The following is a 17,161-nucleotide window of genomic DNA, read 5'->3' as shown; positions in this document are numbered from 1 at the left end:
GCTGCTTTGATCTGGCAACAGAGACACTGACCCCATGTGTGTTTATTCTGAGGCGCTCTGGTTCAGCTGCTCAGGGTTTTAGATTTTAAGGAAGAGATTTAACAGCTTTATTCCGCTCCGATGCGGCTGCAATAACTACAGTATGTACGTAGCCATCAGGTGCATATTTAAGATCTGTTTTAAAATGTTGGAAACATTAAAAAAATTAGCCCCACACTGTTTTTTCTCAATCATGAAGTAGAGGAGTCGACAGAGGGTGCTAAGGCATATTAATGAATTTCAGCGTTATAGTAATTAAAGCACTTGGAGGGCTATTTTCAAAAGCTGTTAATGACGCATTTTCATTTTTCTAAAACCCACAAACTTGAAGGAAATTCAAGGCGTTTACTGTCAAATTACTGCAAAAACATGATATATAGATGTTGGTGAATATTTAAAACTGTTACTGTTGCATCTATCTTGACACCACGAAGACGTCAGGGAGGATGAAAACAATAAAAGGTGATGAATGTGCACGATGCGCAAACAACACACACTTAAATGTCAACTAACACAACAATGTTGTCTGGTCATGCGTGCATTTGCATATGTACTTGCATACTGTGTGCACACACACACAAACAGACAGTGTTTGCATGTGTGCTTAGAGAAGAATAATTGATGTTGTGGGCCTCGTACCACATGAATATATAATGCTTTGAATCCTGGACTGTTTTTCTGTCAGAGAGCAGGATAATTGGCATTCAACCACACCTCTTACAAGAGAGGAAAAGAAGGTTGTGGAGGAAAGTAAAACAAGCGATAGGGGGTGAAAGCGATACCAAGACAGGGCAGAAAGAGAGAGGAAAAGAAGGAGGGAATTAAAGCTGGCTAGTGGCCCATGTATGGGGGGAAACCTGGTCATTAGCCAGCCTTGCGGGGAATCTTTGATGTGCTTCACACATCCTGCCAAGAACACGGGAGCACACCACTGGACGCTAAACTTTAATAGTCGCCACCCACAAGGGACACGCCGCTCCCTGCAAACAAGTGCACTCTGGCACGTTCGCCACGGCACATATATATATATATATATACTCTACACAGCAAGGAATGATGGTAAACAAAGTGCAAGACACACACTCACAGAGAAAATGAGGGTGAAAGAATGAGAAATCTGAACCACCTGCTACATCTTGCCTGGAAATGTAAAAAAAAAAAGCAAACAAAAGCATGATTTACTGTTCGTGCCCTTTTCCGCCTGTGGTTTTCCCTCATGAGCATAACTTCTATGAGAAACTGTGTTATTACTAAATGTCACACAGCTTTTATTTCCCCCACTACGGCTGTGGAGAAGCTGCCTCTCTTGAATGCGCCTCCATTGACTAGATTATACTGCAGGCGGTTAGGGAGCGTCAATAAAGTTCTGTATCTCGGCCTAAATGTGCACATAAAACTCTGATTAATTTAGGACCTTGGCGTAAAAAAACAAAGTTCACAGAAAGTATTAGAATACCCCTGTGGGCGATGAGGATTGTTGAATTACTCTTCAACGCTTCTCCACATTAGAAACACGGATTAATTACAACATGAAATATGATACCGCAAATGTTTTTCTTGTACAGTAACTTGACAAATTGCCGAAAGGTGTTGTCCTGTCTTCTAATTAATTGCCATGAGAGATGAAATACTCTAAAGAAATCAGCCATTGTGAACCTATAAATAACACTTGATTGATGTCTTTCGCAACACCAGTTAATGACGACGCCAACGTCTCAAGATTTACAAGCCGTGTACACCTCTTTCTGTTGTTTGCTTTTATTTTTCCTGAGTATTTATTTTTCATTTTTGATCAATGAAAGGGTTTGAATGACTTTGCTGCAGGCCACTGGAACTCCAGCACTGGCTTCTTTTCATCTGAGCTTTGCTACAAGGACTAAAAGTTTGTGACATCTAAACATAACATTTACATCCTGTCAAGCCCATCAGAATACAGACTGTGTGGTTGTTTGTTTGACTTGCCAGCACTGTCAAATCTGATCGAACCACACTCACAGACTCCTGATGAAGCAGCTTAGCTAACTGCTAGCTGACTGTTACAATCCATAGAAATAATAAACGATGCTTTTTTTCCCTCTTACACATATTTAGCTGCAACTGTTAAATCTTATAAAGAAAACCACCTTGTCAGCGTCTTTAAGATCAACTTGCTGCTGTCCAACTGATTGATTATATTGACTGATTGGATTGATTGGGGTCATCGGCTACGTTTTGTCAACGTCAACCAAAAATAATAACCGTTAATTCCAGCGTCACCTCCCAGGGTCAAGAGGCGCCTCACATGGACATTGTTTTCTCGGTAAATCACAGCGTTCACAGCGTGTTTTTGGTCAAGTACTGTTCCGGCATCCTTGCATCAGCTGCTGCTGCTTGAGGGACACTTCAAAGGCGGCGCGTTTCCTCACTTCAACCCAATTAGAAGCACTGACAAACACGAGTTCGGCTCTGAGGATTTAAGATCAACAGATCAAACTTTGGCACAGATATGTTTGCAAAGCTTGAAAACAGGCCAACGCTTGATATGAACAATATCATCTAAAATGGAACATGTAACTTGTCAGCCTGTCATGTATTATTCCCCAAAGGAAATTTAATGTGTGGAGGCTAAAGGCCGGAAAACACGTACACAACAAATCACCGTGCAGCATTTACCTGTGGAAAAGACGACGTTTCTGGACACCAACTTGTAATCGACAATGGAGAACTGAGGCAACTCGATCCGCGTCACCCCGGTTACAGCCGTATCGCCTCCTTTCCAGTAGAACTCGATGTCGTCCGTGGTGTAGCCATCTGCACGAGAAGAAACACACGCACACACACACACCAAGGTGTAAACCATCTGTCTAACCATCACTGGAGACCAAGATATTCAGTGTTGCTGATCATCCAACCGGGCTGTCATTTGGCAAGAGGAAGAAGAAGAAAAAAAAACATGTTTGAAGTTGTTTCCAAGAACCAGACGTTGCTTTGAAAAGCAAGTCAGTTAATAAGTTCATCTGAGTTCACAAAAATGTGGAAAGAATCAAAAAATAGCTATTTCCTCTGTCCTTGGTAGCTCTGGCTTCACTTTTTGGATTTCTTACTTTTATTTTTACTGTTCTAATATTCAAAACTATTTAAAAAAGCAAAGCAAACACCACAGGATTCATGTGTCCCCGTTAATCTTTATCCTTGTTTTCAATCCTTCCATGTAGTTGCCACGTCAGGTGTAAACAGGTGCCGATTAAAAGGCTAAAAACTCTGGAGTCGTCTTGACGACACAGTAGGTGTGTCAGGTGACAGTAGGGCATTAGCATTACCCAAACTTAAAGGAGAGCTCTAACGTTATGATGGTAAACGCTCACAAGAGGACAAAAAAATAATTAATATCTAATGTAATAATATTTCCTTAGGCCCTAGCTTTATTTCTTAGTGAAAGAAATACAAAAAGTGTTATTTTTGTATTATTCTGTATAACTTTAACCTTAACGTCGGGCGATGCTACGTGCCTTTGCGATACCGCTCTCACTCAGTACAGTAGATGCTACACGACTAGCAGTGAGAACCAGATCTATCATGTGTATGATGGCTGTAAATTTATGAATGAGTCTCCCATAGACTTGCACAGAAGACAGTTGTATAATGTCTTCTGAGGCTTTGGAGGGAGGTTTCTAAAGTCGGACAAAATAACCCTTGTGATGTCATCAGGGTTATCTCTGCAAGTCCCCAACCTTTATGCAAGTGCCATATTAAATCCACAGAATGCCCCAGGTGAGCCGATGATTTATGTGCTTGTGGTACAGATTTAAAAGAAACGCTACAACACTCGAAAGAAGAAAAATGAAGCAGGTTTTGATGCTGTTTCACTCAAACTGTAACATTTCACTTATGAGACCGTGTTGGTTTTTTCCTCTCAGCCTGTGCAGTGGACTGAAAGTCAGCCCCCGAAGGTGTGCGGCCTTTTCTACTCACAGCTCTCTATCTCCAGAGTGCAGTTCTGTTCATCCAGGGGATACCTCCTGAGATCCATCATGCACGCCGCTGTTGTAGTTATCCTACAGAAGACGACAGATATGAGGGGAAGCAAGAGAGAATACATTTTAGATGCTGTATGTGATTTATACAAATTGTACTGAAGAGAAGATGGATAGGATGGGAGTAAGGAAGGAGGGGTTACTATCGCTCTTTCTGGCCTATTTCAATTGTTATTATAAAAACAACAATGCAGTAAGTAGCTGCTTAACAGACGCATAAGGGAATGTGGGGATACAATTAGATTAAAGCATTAAGGTGATAGCATTTGACTTGGTCTTATCATCTTTAAAGGAAACTAAATGTCCATTTTATCCTTTCTTAGGTTCCTCAGTTAGCTTCATATTACTGGAGACTATTGGCATTGTCGTGTTAAAATAAGATTACGGCATCACCTCCGAGCTAAAATGCTGACTGTGTAACTGTATATATAATTATACACTAGATCCCTGACAGACAAGCAGTCATTACTCTTGTTTTGGATTCAGTTCATGCCCCCTTCACCAAAACTGGCAACCCTCCATCCTCAAATTTGCAAAAATAAAAATACTAAGGCAACACATCTTGGCAGAGTTGAGTGTCTGCTCATCTGAACTAGGTCATGACGAGGTATCCCTTTGTTTATCAGATGTATGAGCTCAAATGGCTGATAATCAGACTGTTGAAAAATAAGCAGCAAAGTGAAATGCAAATTCAAAATGATTTAGGCTAAGTCTGGCCTGATTAAAAGCCGGCTGCTTGGCAGTTAGCCACTGCATGTCTTCATTCGGTTAAGACTCAGATGAGGCTGTGGAAACCCATTAGATGATATAATTATACAGCTAAGTTTATAATAACATCACATCAGGTCTTTAAAATGTAAATAACACCTTTCAAAATAATGTTAGAAATGATTAAAACTCAACTAATTATAATGAAATGTTTCATAATTCTTCTTTCAATAATAACAGCGCACTGGAGTTCAGTTTCTGTCTGTTCATCTCCAACGACATGTCGCAGTTTGTTTTATCTTGTCAGTTTTCACACTTTTCATCTTTTATTTCCTAGTGCCATTTTTTATTCCATGGTGTCACTTTTCATGGCAGTGGTATTGTCAGCAGTTGACTCCTTTAATAGCAAGCAAACTAGCTGGGCTGGGTTTCGAGCTTGGATTATTGCCTGTGCTAACAACAGCATCTAACGTTAGCTCATAGAGTCAAAGGTCAGTTTAACAAAGGTGTAGAAAAGACAGTCTTCCTCTGTGGTTGCTACATAGAGCTAGCTGCTTGTGTGCAGAAAGCAGCTAGGTGATAGTTACACTGTGATTAAAAGTGACATTATGAAATATGATGTGACATGAAATAAAAGTGTCACTGGAAAAGTCTGCCATAAAAAAAATTGTTCTGAATTTATAGAATAAATTATTGACAAAAAATAAATAGTTGCTGCCCTAATAAACACACATAAATCTAAAGAATGCATTCTCTGATACGATGATAGGAATCAGTATTCATCATGTTACTCAGTCTTACCTGACATACATTTATGTAACAGCTCATATCACACAACACCACGTCACACATCTCCCTCTCCCTTTGATCTCTTGAAAGCATTGAGAGGTCTATAAGTAGCCCACAAGGCTAAGTGCTATGAACTCCACTTGCATAATCAAGCATGGCTGTATGACTGTAAAGTATGAACACTGACAGATACAAACACAAGCATGCGAGCACACATGCAAACACACACACACTTTTTTGCTTTGCACTCTAATAATTCAAAGCATGCATCCATATTCATAGGTCACACCAACTCTTCTGAACCTGCCTGTCGAAAAGATCAATGGAAATTCAAAACAAGGGCTTTATGAAACAAATATCAAACAACAGCTGCAAGCTCAACATTGCATTAATGCCCCTTCTAACCTGTTCATACTTCTTTCTCCTGAACGATCTCTGACTGCACCCTGCCTCCCTTAAAAATCGAGTGCTGGGGTGCCCCTGAGCAAGTCACATAATCCTCTGGCTGCTCATAGGCCAGTAGCAGAGGCCTGCAAAGTTCTCAGCTCGGGCAACTGGCGGGCGCTGTGATAGCGCTTTAAACACCGGGAAACACCTGAGAACATTTTTTGACCCTGAGATTCATTTTGTTTCCTGTTGTTGGGGCCGGGAAATTGCAGGTTAGCACTCTACCAACATAAATAAACAGAAAGGTATCAAATAATTACATTTAGAGTGAATTTAGAGACATATTTTAAAGGATAAGACTGGTGTTATTCTGTATTATTCTTAATGTCAACAATTCCTGTGTGCAGTTAACCCCAAGCTGATTTTTCTTTTTAAATGTGTCACAATTATAAAGTTTCATTTCATGAGACCGCTGGGCACTGCAGAAAAATATTCAATATCTCCAGATTTATCCTTCAACAAACATAAAAGATTAAGCTGAAACACACACGTAGTCTCAGGCATGTCACCTCAAGACCTTTCCAATTTTCGGGGGCTAAATTTACAATACTGATTTCTGAATTGTAGCGAACAAACTAATGGTAAAAAACAGTGGAAGGAATGAAACCTACTGAGAAGCACCACTGAAAAGAGCAAATAGACTTTACCTGAGGCCATAGAGAACGGTTCCGTCAGGATGTAGGCGGATCATGCGGTTTTTCACAGTGACTCCGTGGACGAAAGACTTCTTGTCGTTGAGGAAGTAGGTGTCGGGGACCCAGAGCTGGTCGGCGACCCTGTTATCCAGGGTCAAGTTGAGGGGGATTCCTAGGTAGGCCAGACGCTTGTCCCTCCAGTACTGCTGGAAATACATGGTCAACGTGTAATCCTGTGGATACAAACAGAGGAAAAAGACTCAATGAGATTTAAGTCACATTTGATAAATCTTTCATCCTAATTACTTTAATGAAACAGACGAGCTTGAACGAGCTGCAAAAGCAAACATTAACAGATTTGAAATATTTGCTCTGCCCATTCCCCACTGTTGCTGCTCCTAATATTGATATGACATGACACAGCATCCTACAAGCTGGAGGGAGAGTGGGCCAACTGGTTCACAAGCCGCAGCCAAATTCTCAGAAGTGCCTCTGCCCTCCATTTAGGAATACAGTAACCCATACAGTTATGTGCCATTGTACAGCAACGTGTGGGCAGGCTGACTCATGTAGCTGCAGCTTTAGTGGAAAATTCCATGCAAAATTTCCCTTAGTATAATCAACAAAATTCTCTCCCTTAGTAGTATATTCCCAGTACAGGCACAGCGATTCGTAAAGTCCCAGAGATGAACTGTAAAAGTGCCCAAAAGCTTTTTAAACATATGTTACCTTTCATTTAATTCAAACAGGCTGTCTCTTGGGCTTAGACACTTTGTTCCTCTCAAATTACAGGAGTTTATTGTCACCTCTATTCCGATGGCTGTGTTTATTTGTTGTTGCAGTTTTGTTGCACACCGAGCTGCTGTTGTTTGAACTGTGCTGTTATTTTCTCTGCAGTGGGGACCGAAACGGAAATATGTGCTTTAAGTAACTTTATTGTGCCATCCTCTGAGATCACGCCCCAATCTGTTAGTCTAATAGGTATTTCCCCATTTCCCAGACGCAATCAAAATCAAAAAGACTGAATCTCACAGGCTGCACTGCAGAATACAGGAGCTCAGCCGTTCTTTTCCTTCCTCCTGTAAACACAGTCCTAGTGGCATTAGCTCGTAAAAACTAGTCTGTGTAACATTTGAAAGAAAAATATAATTTTCTTCTTTTTACAATGAAAAACAATTAAATACTGCCAGAGAAATACTTGGCCTGGATCATTTCCATTATTGATTAATCTAATCTAATGATTTTGAGCCACACTATAGCGGCAGGGCTCTAAGGCAAGTTTGGTCTGTCTCTTTGTTCCTGGATAACTTATGACATTCCCTTCACCCTCAGCTGAACTACGAGTCTGAGGGCTAATTAGGAAATGTTAGCATTGTCATTATGAGCATGGCTGTAGACTGTAGCCATGTTTGGATGAGATTATTGTGTATCAGTATCAGTGCATAAAATTATCTTACAGAAACAGAAAAAACAAGAAACTCCAATAAACTGTAAGATCTAGTGAACGATTCATCTTCTCAGCACCATTCATGTTGCAGCCTACGACTATTCTCTGAATAAAAAGTCATGTTCGGCTAGTAGCTGAGTTAATTATTGGTTTTCTTTTGAATAACTGAAATGTTTGCAAATATGAATCTGTACTCTGATATTCCTTGTAGCCAACCCTCGCCATCTGGCACCTAAGCCAAATAAGCATTGGCAAGAAGTGCTTAAAGTCCAGCCATGAGGATGCTACTAATTCTGTAAAATCAAAAATTTTTAGGACAGTTGTGTAAAAAAATAGGACGCAACTCATGTTTTTTTTTTGCCTTGATTCAAGTAGTATCTGACCAGAGCATGAACAGCAGTGGAGAGAGAGGACAGAGCCTCTCCCTCCTTCCTCCACAGCACATAATCCACTTACCCAAGCTAACATTCTCCCTCCTCTATTTCTGTTTTTCTCTCAGTCAGTCTGCACCATTCTCTCTCTCTCTCTCTCTCTCTCTCTCATTCTCTCCCTTCCTCTTTCTCGGGGCAATGCCATGATCTCCCCTCCGCCCGCTGTGGCGTTGAAATGAAACCAGCCCGCACCAAGCTGGCACCGGCGGAGGCACACATGTCCGCTGGTGCTGCAGCTTTCAGGTGCTCACCCAACAGGAATAAAAATGAAGATTAAAACAGCCGCCGCAATAAGCGTGGCTTTCCAAAAAGACTCGTGTGTGTTATGTAACTGAAATAGTTATTTGTTTCTCAGCACGCCCATTCATGGTCTATCTCAACACTGTTACTAATGCATCCAGAACCACTCGAGGTTTTGCATTTTCATGAGGTAACTAAAGAATAGAATGAAATAAAGCTATGCAAATTTAGGCGGTTGACTGAAAGTTAATTATTCCTTTATTTTCTTTTACTAATACTTAATTCTCAATTATGGTTTCCAGGTTTAGTTAGCACACAGAGACGGGGACAGGCAGGATCTTAGTCAGCACAGGATACAGATTGGTCACACAGCATGAGAAGGAAAGCTCACTGGCACTGAGCCATAAATGTATAGTGGTAAAGCCACGGCCTGGTTGGTGTCTGCAGCCTCCAAGCAAAGGACAGTTCTGGTTGTGCAGCTCAGAATTCATCCTAATAATGTGGGAGGGAAGGAAATATTTACAATTCTAGCTAATAATATAATCATTACCTATTGTGGCACTGATATCACCTCTTTATGTTTTCATCACCATGAGCTCAGGGACACTGTGATGGCTGTTTTTCACTATTTGCTATTTATTTAGAAAATAAATTAAACATATAATCAATAGATCAAAAAGTAATCAATATATTTAATCAATAATGAAAAAGATTGTTAGTTGCAGCCCTAGAGGTGTATGTGGCAGATGTCTTTCCTGAAAATAATGAGCTAATATCCCACTGGCCATTTAACCCAAGGGCAAGTACAACTACGTCAGAATAATCAATGAAATTAAATAAACTGCAATTAAAGGCACCTCAGGTTGAATTGTTACTTCACCCATTGGAGAGTCTCACGATTTGACAAAATTTACATTTTATAAATTTGAGTTCATATTGTGTCTTAATTGACATACAGTTCTAATTGGCTCAGGCTGTCAGAAAAACACAATTAAGGTGGACTTGATGTATGTACTTTAAAGTCACAGGATGCACGTGGAGTGGAAGAGAGAGAGTTCCTCCTTTTAACTACTGGCACTTGCAGCCCTGAACCTGATCATCTACTAGCAGCAACACGGAGTTAACCTTTCCTCCGCTCCTTTAAGTCAGTTCCTGGGATTGTGTGACATAAAGGGCAATAAGCGTTATCAGTCATAGTCCCATTAAAGTGGTCAATGTGGATTGATCACAGCATGTGGTGGAAATTAAATCTGCTGTGTGAATGAATACTGTAGACTTGCCTTCCCCCTTCTCCTCCATTACCACTGTAACGTTGCCTCCCATCAATCCCCAGAAATGACTAATGTCTCTTTCGCACTGCCTTGATTTGACCCTTATCACGTCGCTTCTCGCCCTCCTCCCTCTCCCCCGAGAGGTATCACGCTTCAGGTATGTGTTTCCATCTCCCACCCGTGTGTCAGCAGGTGGGCAGCCCAGCGAGCGGTTACAGCACTCACCCACACACACACACACACACACACGAGACATAAATGATTAAAATGAACCATGTAGCCTGTACAAACATGCGGCCAAGGAATCCTCATCAATCTTGCATGGAGACAATCAAAATGAATTTCAGATGAGGATGAGTGCAGCTTTTCGCTACCTGCCCTGGAACTTTTTCTTTTCTTTTTTTTTCATAAGGAGGTGGGCTGAGATTCTCTATGAACTAGGACTATGGATTATGAATTATTGACAACCCTCCCTTTTCCCACAACACGTGAATTCCCAGTAGACACTGCTGTTTGGTTATTAGCATATGTTTTCAGCAGAGATAATGACAGTGACCGGCTGAAGTGATTTCCAACAAGCCTCAATTATTCAATTAGCTCGGCTGGATATTCACTTTCATTCAGGGTGTGTGAGAACTCAGATAAGCAGAGTTTTGGCTGTGAACTGACCCATATTCAATCTAATCTCTCTCTCATACTGACTGCTATGTCGTGATACCACCACAATCTAGGAAATGTCCTGCTAACAATGTTCGTCACATGGCATATGTTCCCCGCCTGCGACCAGTTTGTCTTCGTCCGCCGCAGCACAATAACACTGAGCAGGAAAACGTGTTAATAAACTGAAAAATAATGAATCATCATCACAAAGCCGCTCCGCTCAACGGCAACATGAAAAATAAATGAACGCAGCTCGGCAAGTTTTCCCCGACTTAACTTCACATTTCTGTGCGGGAAAGAAAAACGATGATATGGTATGTAATCACCGTGTACTCCATATGAACCCCACGTTCACTGAAGCAATTTGAGTCACTTTAATGTAATTTCGGAGTGTTCCCCCGGGACGGCCCTGAGGCATATATCACCGCAGTGCGGGGGAATCCCTCGACAAGTCCCTATCCCCCCTCCTCCTGCTGCTGCTATAGAAAGGTAAAAATAGCTCTGCCCCTTATTGAGAGCAAACACAAGGAGGTGATTGAATTGGGCTTTTCCCTCTAAATGACAGTGTTGGCCTTCAATATATAGGATAATTTCCCCACTGTCTAATATTCATGATGTATTGCCTCATAACAAGGAAAGAGCGAGAGACAGAAAGGGGAACAAACCAATGGTAAATGTACAAACAGAAGATTTTTGTCTTACATGAGCAGAGCCACTGTAACACTGCAGAACACTCTGATAAACTGCTGTGTTCCACAGTATCTGCACCATTTTTTAAAGTTGGCTGACTGTCACTTTTGGGTTTGTTTTTTTTTTTGTTTGTGCAAGTGCACAGTGTGAATGTAGGTTGTTTCTTATTGAATGAGGTCCCCAAACTGTGTCATATGCTTAAATAACAGATGCCGTCAGAGAGGGCAGCACTCGAGGGTAAACAGGAAAACAGGTTTTCGGCAGCTAGAGATGAGGTATCGACTAATCCAGGACTCAAAAAAGTGTTGAAAAGTGATATTATCTTCACTATATTGTCATCATTGGCAGTTTATGAAGGAGGCTGACAACAGATTTGGACGTGGTAACCTACAGTTTGATACAGTAGCCTCAGGGTCTGTATGCAAGATGGTGACAAGGTGAACGCTCTGTTATAACACAGTGAAAACATCATCATCAAAGCTGTACGGTTAGTTTCAGAAGGGTTCAGAGACTGAAAATCAGCCCAGAACAATAAAAGTGATGGAGGGAAAATAGGATTTTGAGAAGTGACAGAGACGAGTCCATTCCCAGTGGAGAGTCCAGCCTAAACTGTTATTCATACTATAAAATATTCTCTTTTCCATCACATCAGTTTGGCTGTCTGCTATCTTTGGCAAATTATCTTTAGCAAGACGTTTTTCTAGCATGTAACTCCATGTCCCATTCTCCTCTGTCAGAGCACAGTGCTGCTCTGACGATTTCCCTCACACCACTACTGCCTTGCTAAATTTGTTAGCTTTTGCACGCTGATGTCCGACAGCCGGACGTGAAGCTCCGACCTTCTTTTTACTCGTCTTGCGAATGAACGGAGCAGAACAGGGGGAACTTTCTGTGGCAAATTAGGAACATCATTTACGCTAATTATAAAATCTCACAATCGCACACCTCCTCCTTCCTCCCGTGAACAGGTGGTGTTCATTAAGTTAAAAACAATGATAGTTTCGTGCAGTAATGAGCGTTGGATGAATCTGACTTGGAGGCAAACCTCGCATGTGAGCGAGATTTAGAGTAAGGGCATGAAAATGTTCTCGTATAATTACGACCCTTTGGGGGGGGTCAAGACCCCACTGCTCCTTTACACTGCAATTCCAATTTCTAAGCCATTATATTATTCATAGCAATTATATGAGGATCCTGAATATGACAGTGACTATTACTATTTTGACTCAGGGGGACACTGGTGGCCTGGGGGTTTAAGGCCCCTTCTCTCTACCCCACTTCTTTACATCTCTGCTGATAAGTCTGCAACAAAGGCACTAAATACTGGAAGAAAACAGCACACTAAAAGTACCGTCATCATATGTGAGGCTTGATTTCTATTGACCTTTACATTCCCCAAATCAATAAAAAAAAAAAAAACATGTAGTGTTTCTCCATTCCATTTCTGCGAGGGTCTTTACTCTCACTCATGAACCCCATATATCTGCTCTATCTATTACAGCAGGTAGAATCAGACTGTCAGACCGTTGACTGATGACCTTTGCAATAACTCCCATCATAAATCTAGCTCATAGTTTACCTGCCCTTTTTTATTTGCTGAAGCATAACGCCTGCTTGAGTGGCAGCGAGAAACGAAATGAGGCTGGCGCCCGTCAATTTCTAAAATCCCCAGGCCGATACATGCAGTGTCTTAAAGGTGTATGCAACACATGCAGCGCCGGGCTAATGTCATGACGGGGTTGTAGAGATAGAAGCAGTAGAGAGGGAAATCCCCCCCCCCTCCTTAAATGAAGCTTTCTTTCAGTGGGTTGGCACTCCGAACCAGGAAGTGCCCACTCTGCTTCTTCTAAATCTCAGTGATCATCACTTCATCCTACAGCGTGCTCTCTCCTGAGGCCAATTACATTCCATCAGGCAGGAAGCCGGATGCTGGATAAAAGACATGGGGGTATATTAAGCCACACTCTGAGCGCAGAGAAAAGATATTCTCTTTTTGCATAGCTGGAAGACCTATATAAGATAATTAGGGTGACATAGTTAGTGCATTGGCAATTTCTGATTCCAAGATTCATTTGATGCAGGATGTTGTTGGCGATTACGGCACAACTGGGTTCAGATCAAGTTGCGTATTTGAAATTTGACACCTAATAAAATCATCCTCATGTCATTCAGCAGAAATCTGCATGTGAATTACCTGAGACACGGAAACACACAGGTCAAGGCAAAGGAAAGCTAACAACTAGCTATAATCTGAAAAAACAAACAAACCAGGCAGCAGGAACATTTGGAGAAAGAGAGATGGAGAGAGAGATCTTTTCACCTCTCCATAATGACAGATTTTTCTTTTCTTTTTAACACCCACACACAGCTGTGGGTGTACGGATGACTAGCTTGTTCAACCTGTTACACTGACAGTACAGGCTCTGACCATTTCCCCTTGTGAGAGTAGCTCTACCTTCATTGTGCCGTAATCTAATTTTCAAAAATGATGACGACCTTCACGAGGCACTGATAATGGGCTGGGATAAAGGCTCTTACTGCAACAGAGAATCATGCCTGTTTGTCCATTTCAAGAGAAGGCCGTGGTAATGAAAACACACCTACACATGGTGCCCTTGTTTTGCACTTACTTTCTTAAAAAACAGTATTTCAAAACATTTTGAAGGCAGGCAAGCACTACGCTCACTTCCACCTCCGAACCTTACATTAAATTACATTTTTCTAATATCAAAACATCTTTTAAAAAACTCCTTTCTCTGATTAGCATTCCAAAACAGCACTAACAAGTGACACATTTCCAGGCGATCCATTCATTCTGAAGTCTACAACTACTTTCCAAGTAAGTAAGTAATCTATTTTGCCTTGTTCTGATCTTGTCCTAGTATGTGTCTCTCATCAGCGGAGGCCCCCGGCACACTACAAACAAACCTCAGAGGTAATTAGTGCGCCTTCCTCAGACGCTTTAGCATCTGCTCGTGCAGGAGCTCGCGCCCTGCGAAGGCGTCAGAGTGGCAGAAACCGACTTAGTCGACCTGCCCTGCCAGGTGGGTTCTAGGACAAGACAGATGCTCTATTCACTTGCTGTCTCGAAAGCTCGTGGGGTGTTTGGAGCAGTAACCACCTCCTCTCCCTTACCTTTTCTTTTCCCTGGATTTCTCTCTCTCACTTTCTCTGCTCTTTTCTGTTTGGTTCTGGTTCAATAAATCTTTAGACCTTATCTTCCTTCTCTCCACTTTATTTCCTAAGTCTCTTGATCTGCCCGAGTGTTATGTCCAGTGAAATTCCCAGAGATAATAGAGCTGCAAAGACCACCTTCAGCTCTGGCACATGGATTGGTGAAAATGAACTCCTACTCCACACTGAAATAAAATCAGCTGGAGGTGAGAATAAGAGTCAGGAGTGTGAGGCAGAACAGGTCCACATCTGAAGTTTCCATAGGTTTTCAGGGAGTGTACACAAAGTGTTGAGGTATTTCACTTTTTACAAAACAACACGCAGCATTATTATTTCTTTTGACCCCCACTGTAATATCTCAAAATCTAGTCAATAATTACCATTAATAATTTACAATCAGAATCTGGAGTCTTGCAGACTGCTAAAGTGCAGGTTTTGATGAAGAAGAAGAGTGTGTGGAATTAATCAATTTTTTTTTTTTTTTTTTAAACATCATGAGTGGGAGTGAAATGCACTCTTTACATGGAATAATACTTTGAACATTATCCACCACATTAGCCATTACAGGTTAAATTAGCACTTTCCAAATTAGCCAGCATAATGAAATGATGAACATCCCTGCAACTCTCTCGTCTTAATACAGAAATACACAATAAATGTTGAATTTTAACTCTAAAGACAGTCATCTATAGTTATAGGAAAAATAAATACCCTAATGACTTTACATGGAGACAGGATTGTTGTCTTCTGCATATGGAAAAGAGTCATCATTGGCAGCTCTTCATTTCATTTTATTAATCCCACAAAGGAATCCTAAAATATTTGTGTACAGTCCCCAATAAACCCTAATTAACCTCAAAAAGCATCTAAAGATGTTTCTTTCAAGAAATCAGCCAGTCAGTCTTTTATATTCTCTCTAATACAGATTTGCACATTCCCATGCAGATATTAACAGTCAAGAGTCAATGACTAACCGTAACCTTTTGCACTAATTATCTGCATTCTCTTGGATGTTAACATTAAATCCCAATCCAACCTCTGGATGGAAATGACCCTTTTCTTAACAAGGTGCATCAGCTGCTCGTGAGAAGGAGAGGAAGTGACCTCAAGTCTAAAATTTGGTGTTACTAATTCTTTCTTCACCTACAGAGTAAGATCCAGTCCAGGCCTCAGTTCAGTATAACAAGCGCTCCTTGTCTCAATAAACCCTCAACTTTTAAGACTAGTTTCTCAACTATGCCTGTGGGTTGTTCTACTAGGCTTTCGGGTGGATTTAGTAGCTGAAATGTTTGAAAGGGATGCAGAATGGTGCCTGACAACTTGGAAATTGTGTTCTTTGAAAAAAGAAACAGAGAGAGCAGCATTTATCTGGGCTGTGCTGTTTAGTGTTGCTGAATGGATGAAGCATGGCACTGTCACTGTCAGGACAAAAGCACTCATTATCCAGTTCCCTCTGGAGCAACCCCCATGCTAAAAAAAACGCAGACGGTTCCCAGTATTGGATGAAAAGGATCCACTAAATGTCAAACACTGGTGCATAAACAAACAGCTTGACCAGTCTTGTTTTGGCTCCGGCGCTGACACCCAGGAATTGTCCATCTAACAAGTGCAGATGCACAGACGCACATGTGCAGTCCCTCAGTGCACTGGTGGCAATGAGAAACAGACCTAATTAATTATCGGTTCGACTGTGATCTCCGCTGTCTGACTCCCTTGTTCTTCATCTGCCTTCATCTGCTCTGCGGAGACTAGACCGCTCGGCTTGCTAGCTAATGTTAGCGGCTGAGCTGACGAACAAAGCTTTGAGCGTGGACCATGAAGGGTCAGCTAGAGCAATAGATGTTGTATTATTCCTCACATATGTCCGCTTTACTACGCTTTACTCTTTAACCTTGTATCACTGCATGACAGCAGTCCATGCAAACTAAACCTAATGTGTTATCCAATGGATTTCTAGAAAAATAATTCTGTGAACCTTCACAACTAAGGTTTCTATCCCCATACTGATACAACTCCCACAAACAAGTTTCTACATTGGAAAGATGAATATGGAGGAAACGTTTGTTAGAAACAGTACATGTTATTTTTTGCACTCATTTGCTTCTTTATATATTCGTTTAAGCTTTTCACGTGTGTTTCCCCCACTCAAGGTCTTCTTCTATAAGTGTGTCCTGTTTTATAGACTAAACCGTTCATGAGTAAATAGAAAAAATAATGGATGGATTAATTGATAATGACAATATAATATACCATAACAAAAGTCAGAAAGCTCAAGCTGATGTTGTTCATTAGCAAAAATCTTGTCCCATCATCAGTCCTTAACATCATTAATCATTATTAATCATCATTAATTCACTGTCACATAAGACAAGCAAATCCTCACATTTGAGAAGCTGGAATTTGGAAATGTTTGGTCTTTTTTTGAAAAATGACATCAATGATTAATTAATCATTTATCAAAAAACGGTTGCAAATTATGTACGCAAGGAAAGGTAGCACTTTTCTCAAATCAAACGTTGCTACGAAACATCATCTAGGCAGCAACAGCATTTGCCTCAAAGCACCCGTTGGCAAGTCAGTTTTCAAAGCCAGGAGTCACCTGGTGAAGTAATCATTG

General features: G+C 41.1%; 1 protein-coding gene across 2 annotated transcripts in view; it reads right to left on the bottom strand.

Annotated features, from left to right (window-relative positions):
* The window catches only part of LOC111646057 (gamma-aminobutyric acid receptor subunit beta-3-like), a 56,440-nt gene that overhangs the window by 14,102 nt on the left and 25,177 nt on the right, over positions 1-17,161 (bottom strand). For both annotated transcript variants that reach the window (XM_023395451.2, XM_023395453.2), the window contains 3 exons: positions 6,644-6,864; positions 3,991-4,073; positions 2,692-2,829 (listed from right to left, as the gene is read on the bottom strand). In XM_023395451.2, coding sequence (XP_023251219.1) covers positions 2,692-2,829; positions 3,991-4,073; positions 6,644-6,864 — 442 coding nt within the window. The remainder of the gene's footprint in view (positions 1-2,691; positions 2,830-3,990; positions 4,074-6,643; positions 6,865-17,161) is intronic.

This window comes from Seriola lalandi, unplaced genomic scaffold (genome assembly GCF_002814215.2).
Source record: "Seriola lalandi dorsalis isolate HSWRI2012SDOR001 ecotype SW California unplaced genomic scaffold, Sedor1 jcf7180002054962, whole genome shotgun sequence".
In the NCBI taxonomy this organism is placed as follows: domain Eukaryota; kingdom Metazoa; phylum Chordata; class Actinopteri; order Carangiformes; family Carangidae; genus Seriola; species Seriola lalandi.
The sequence above is the reverse complement of the archived record's forward strand: the minus strand, read 5'-3'. Positions and strand labels throughout refer to the sequence as shown.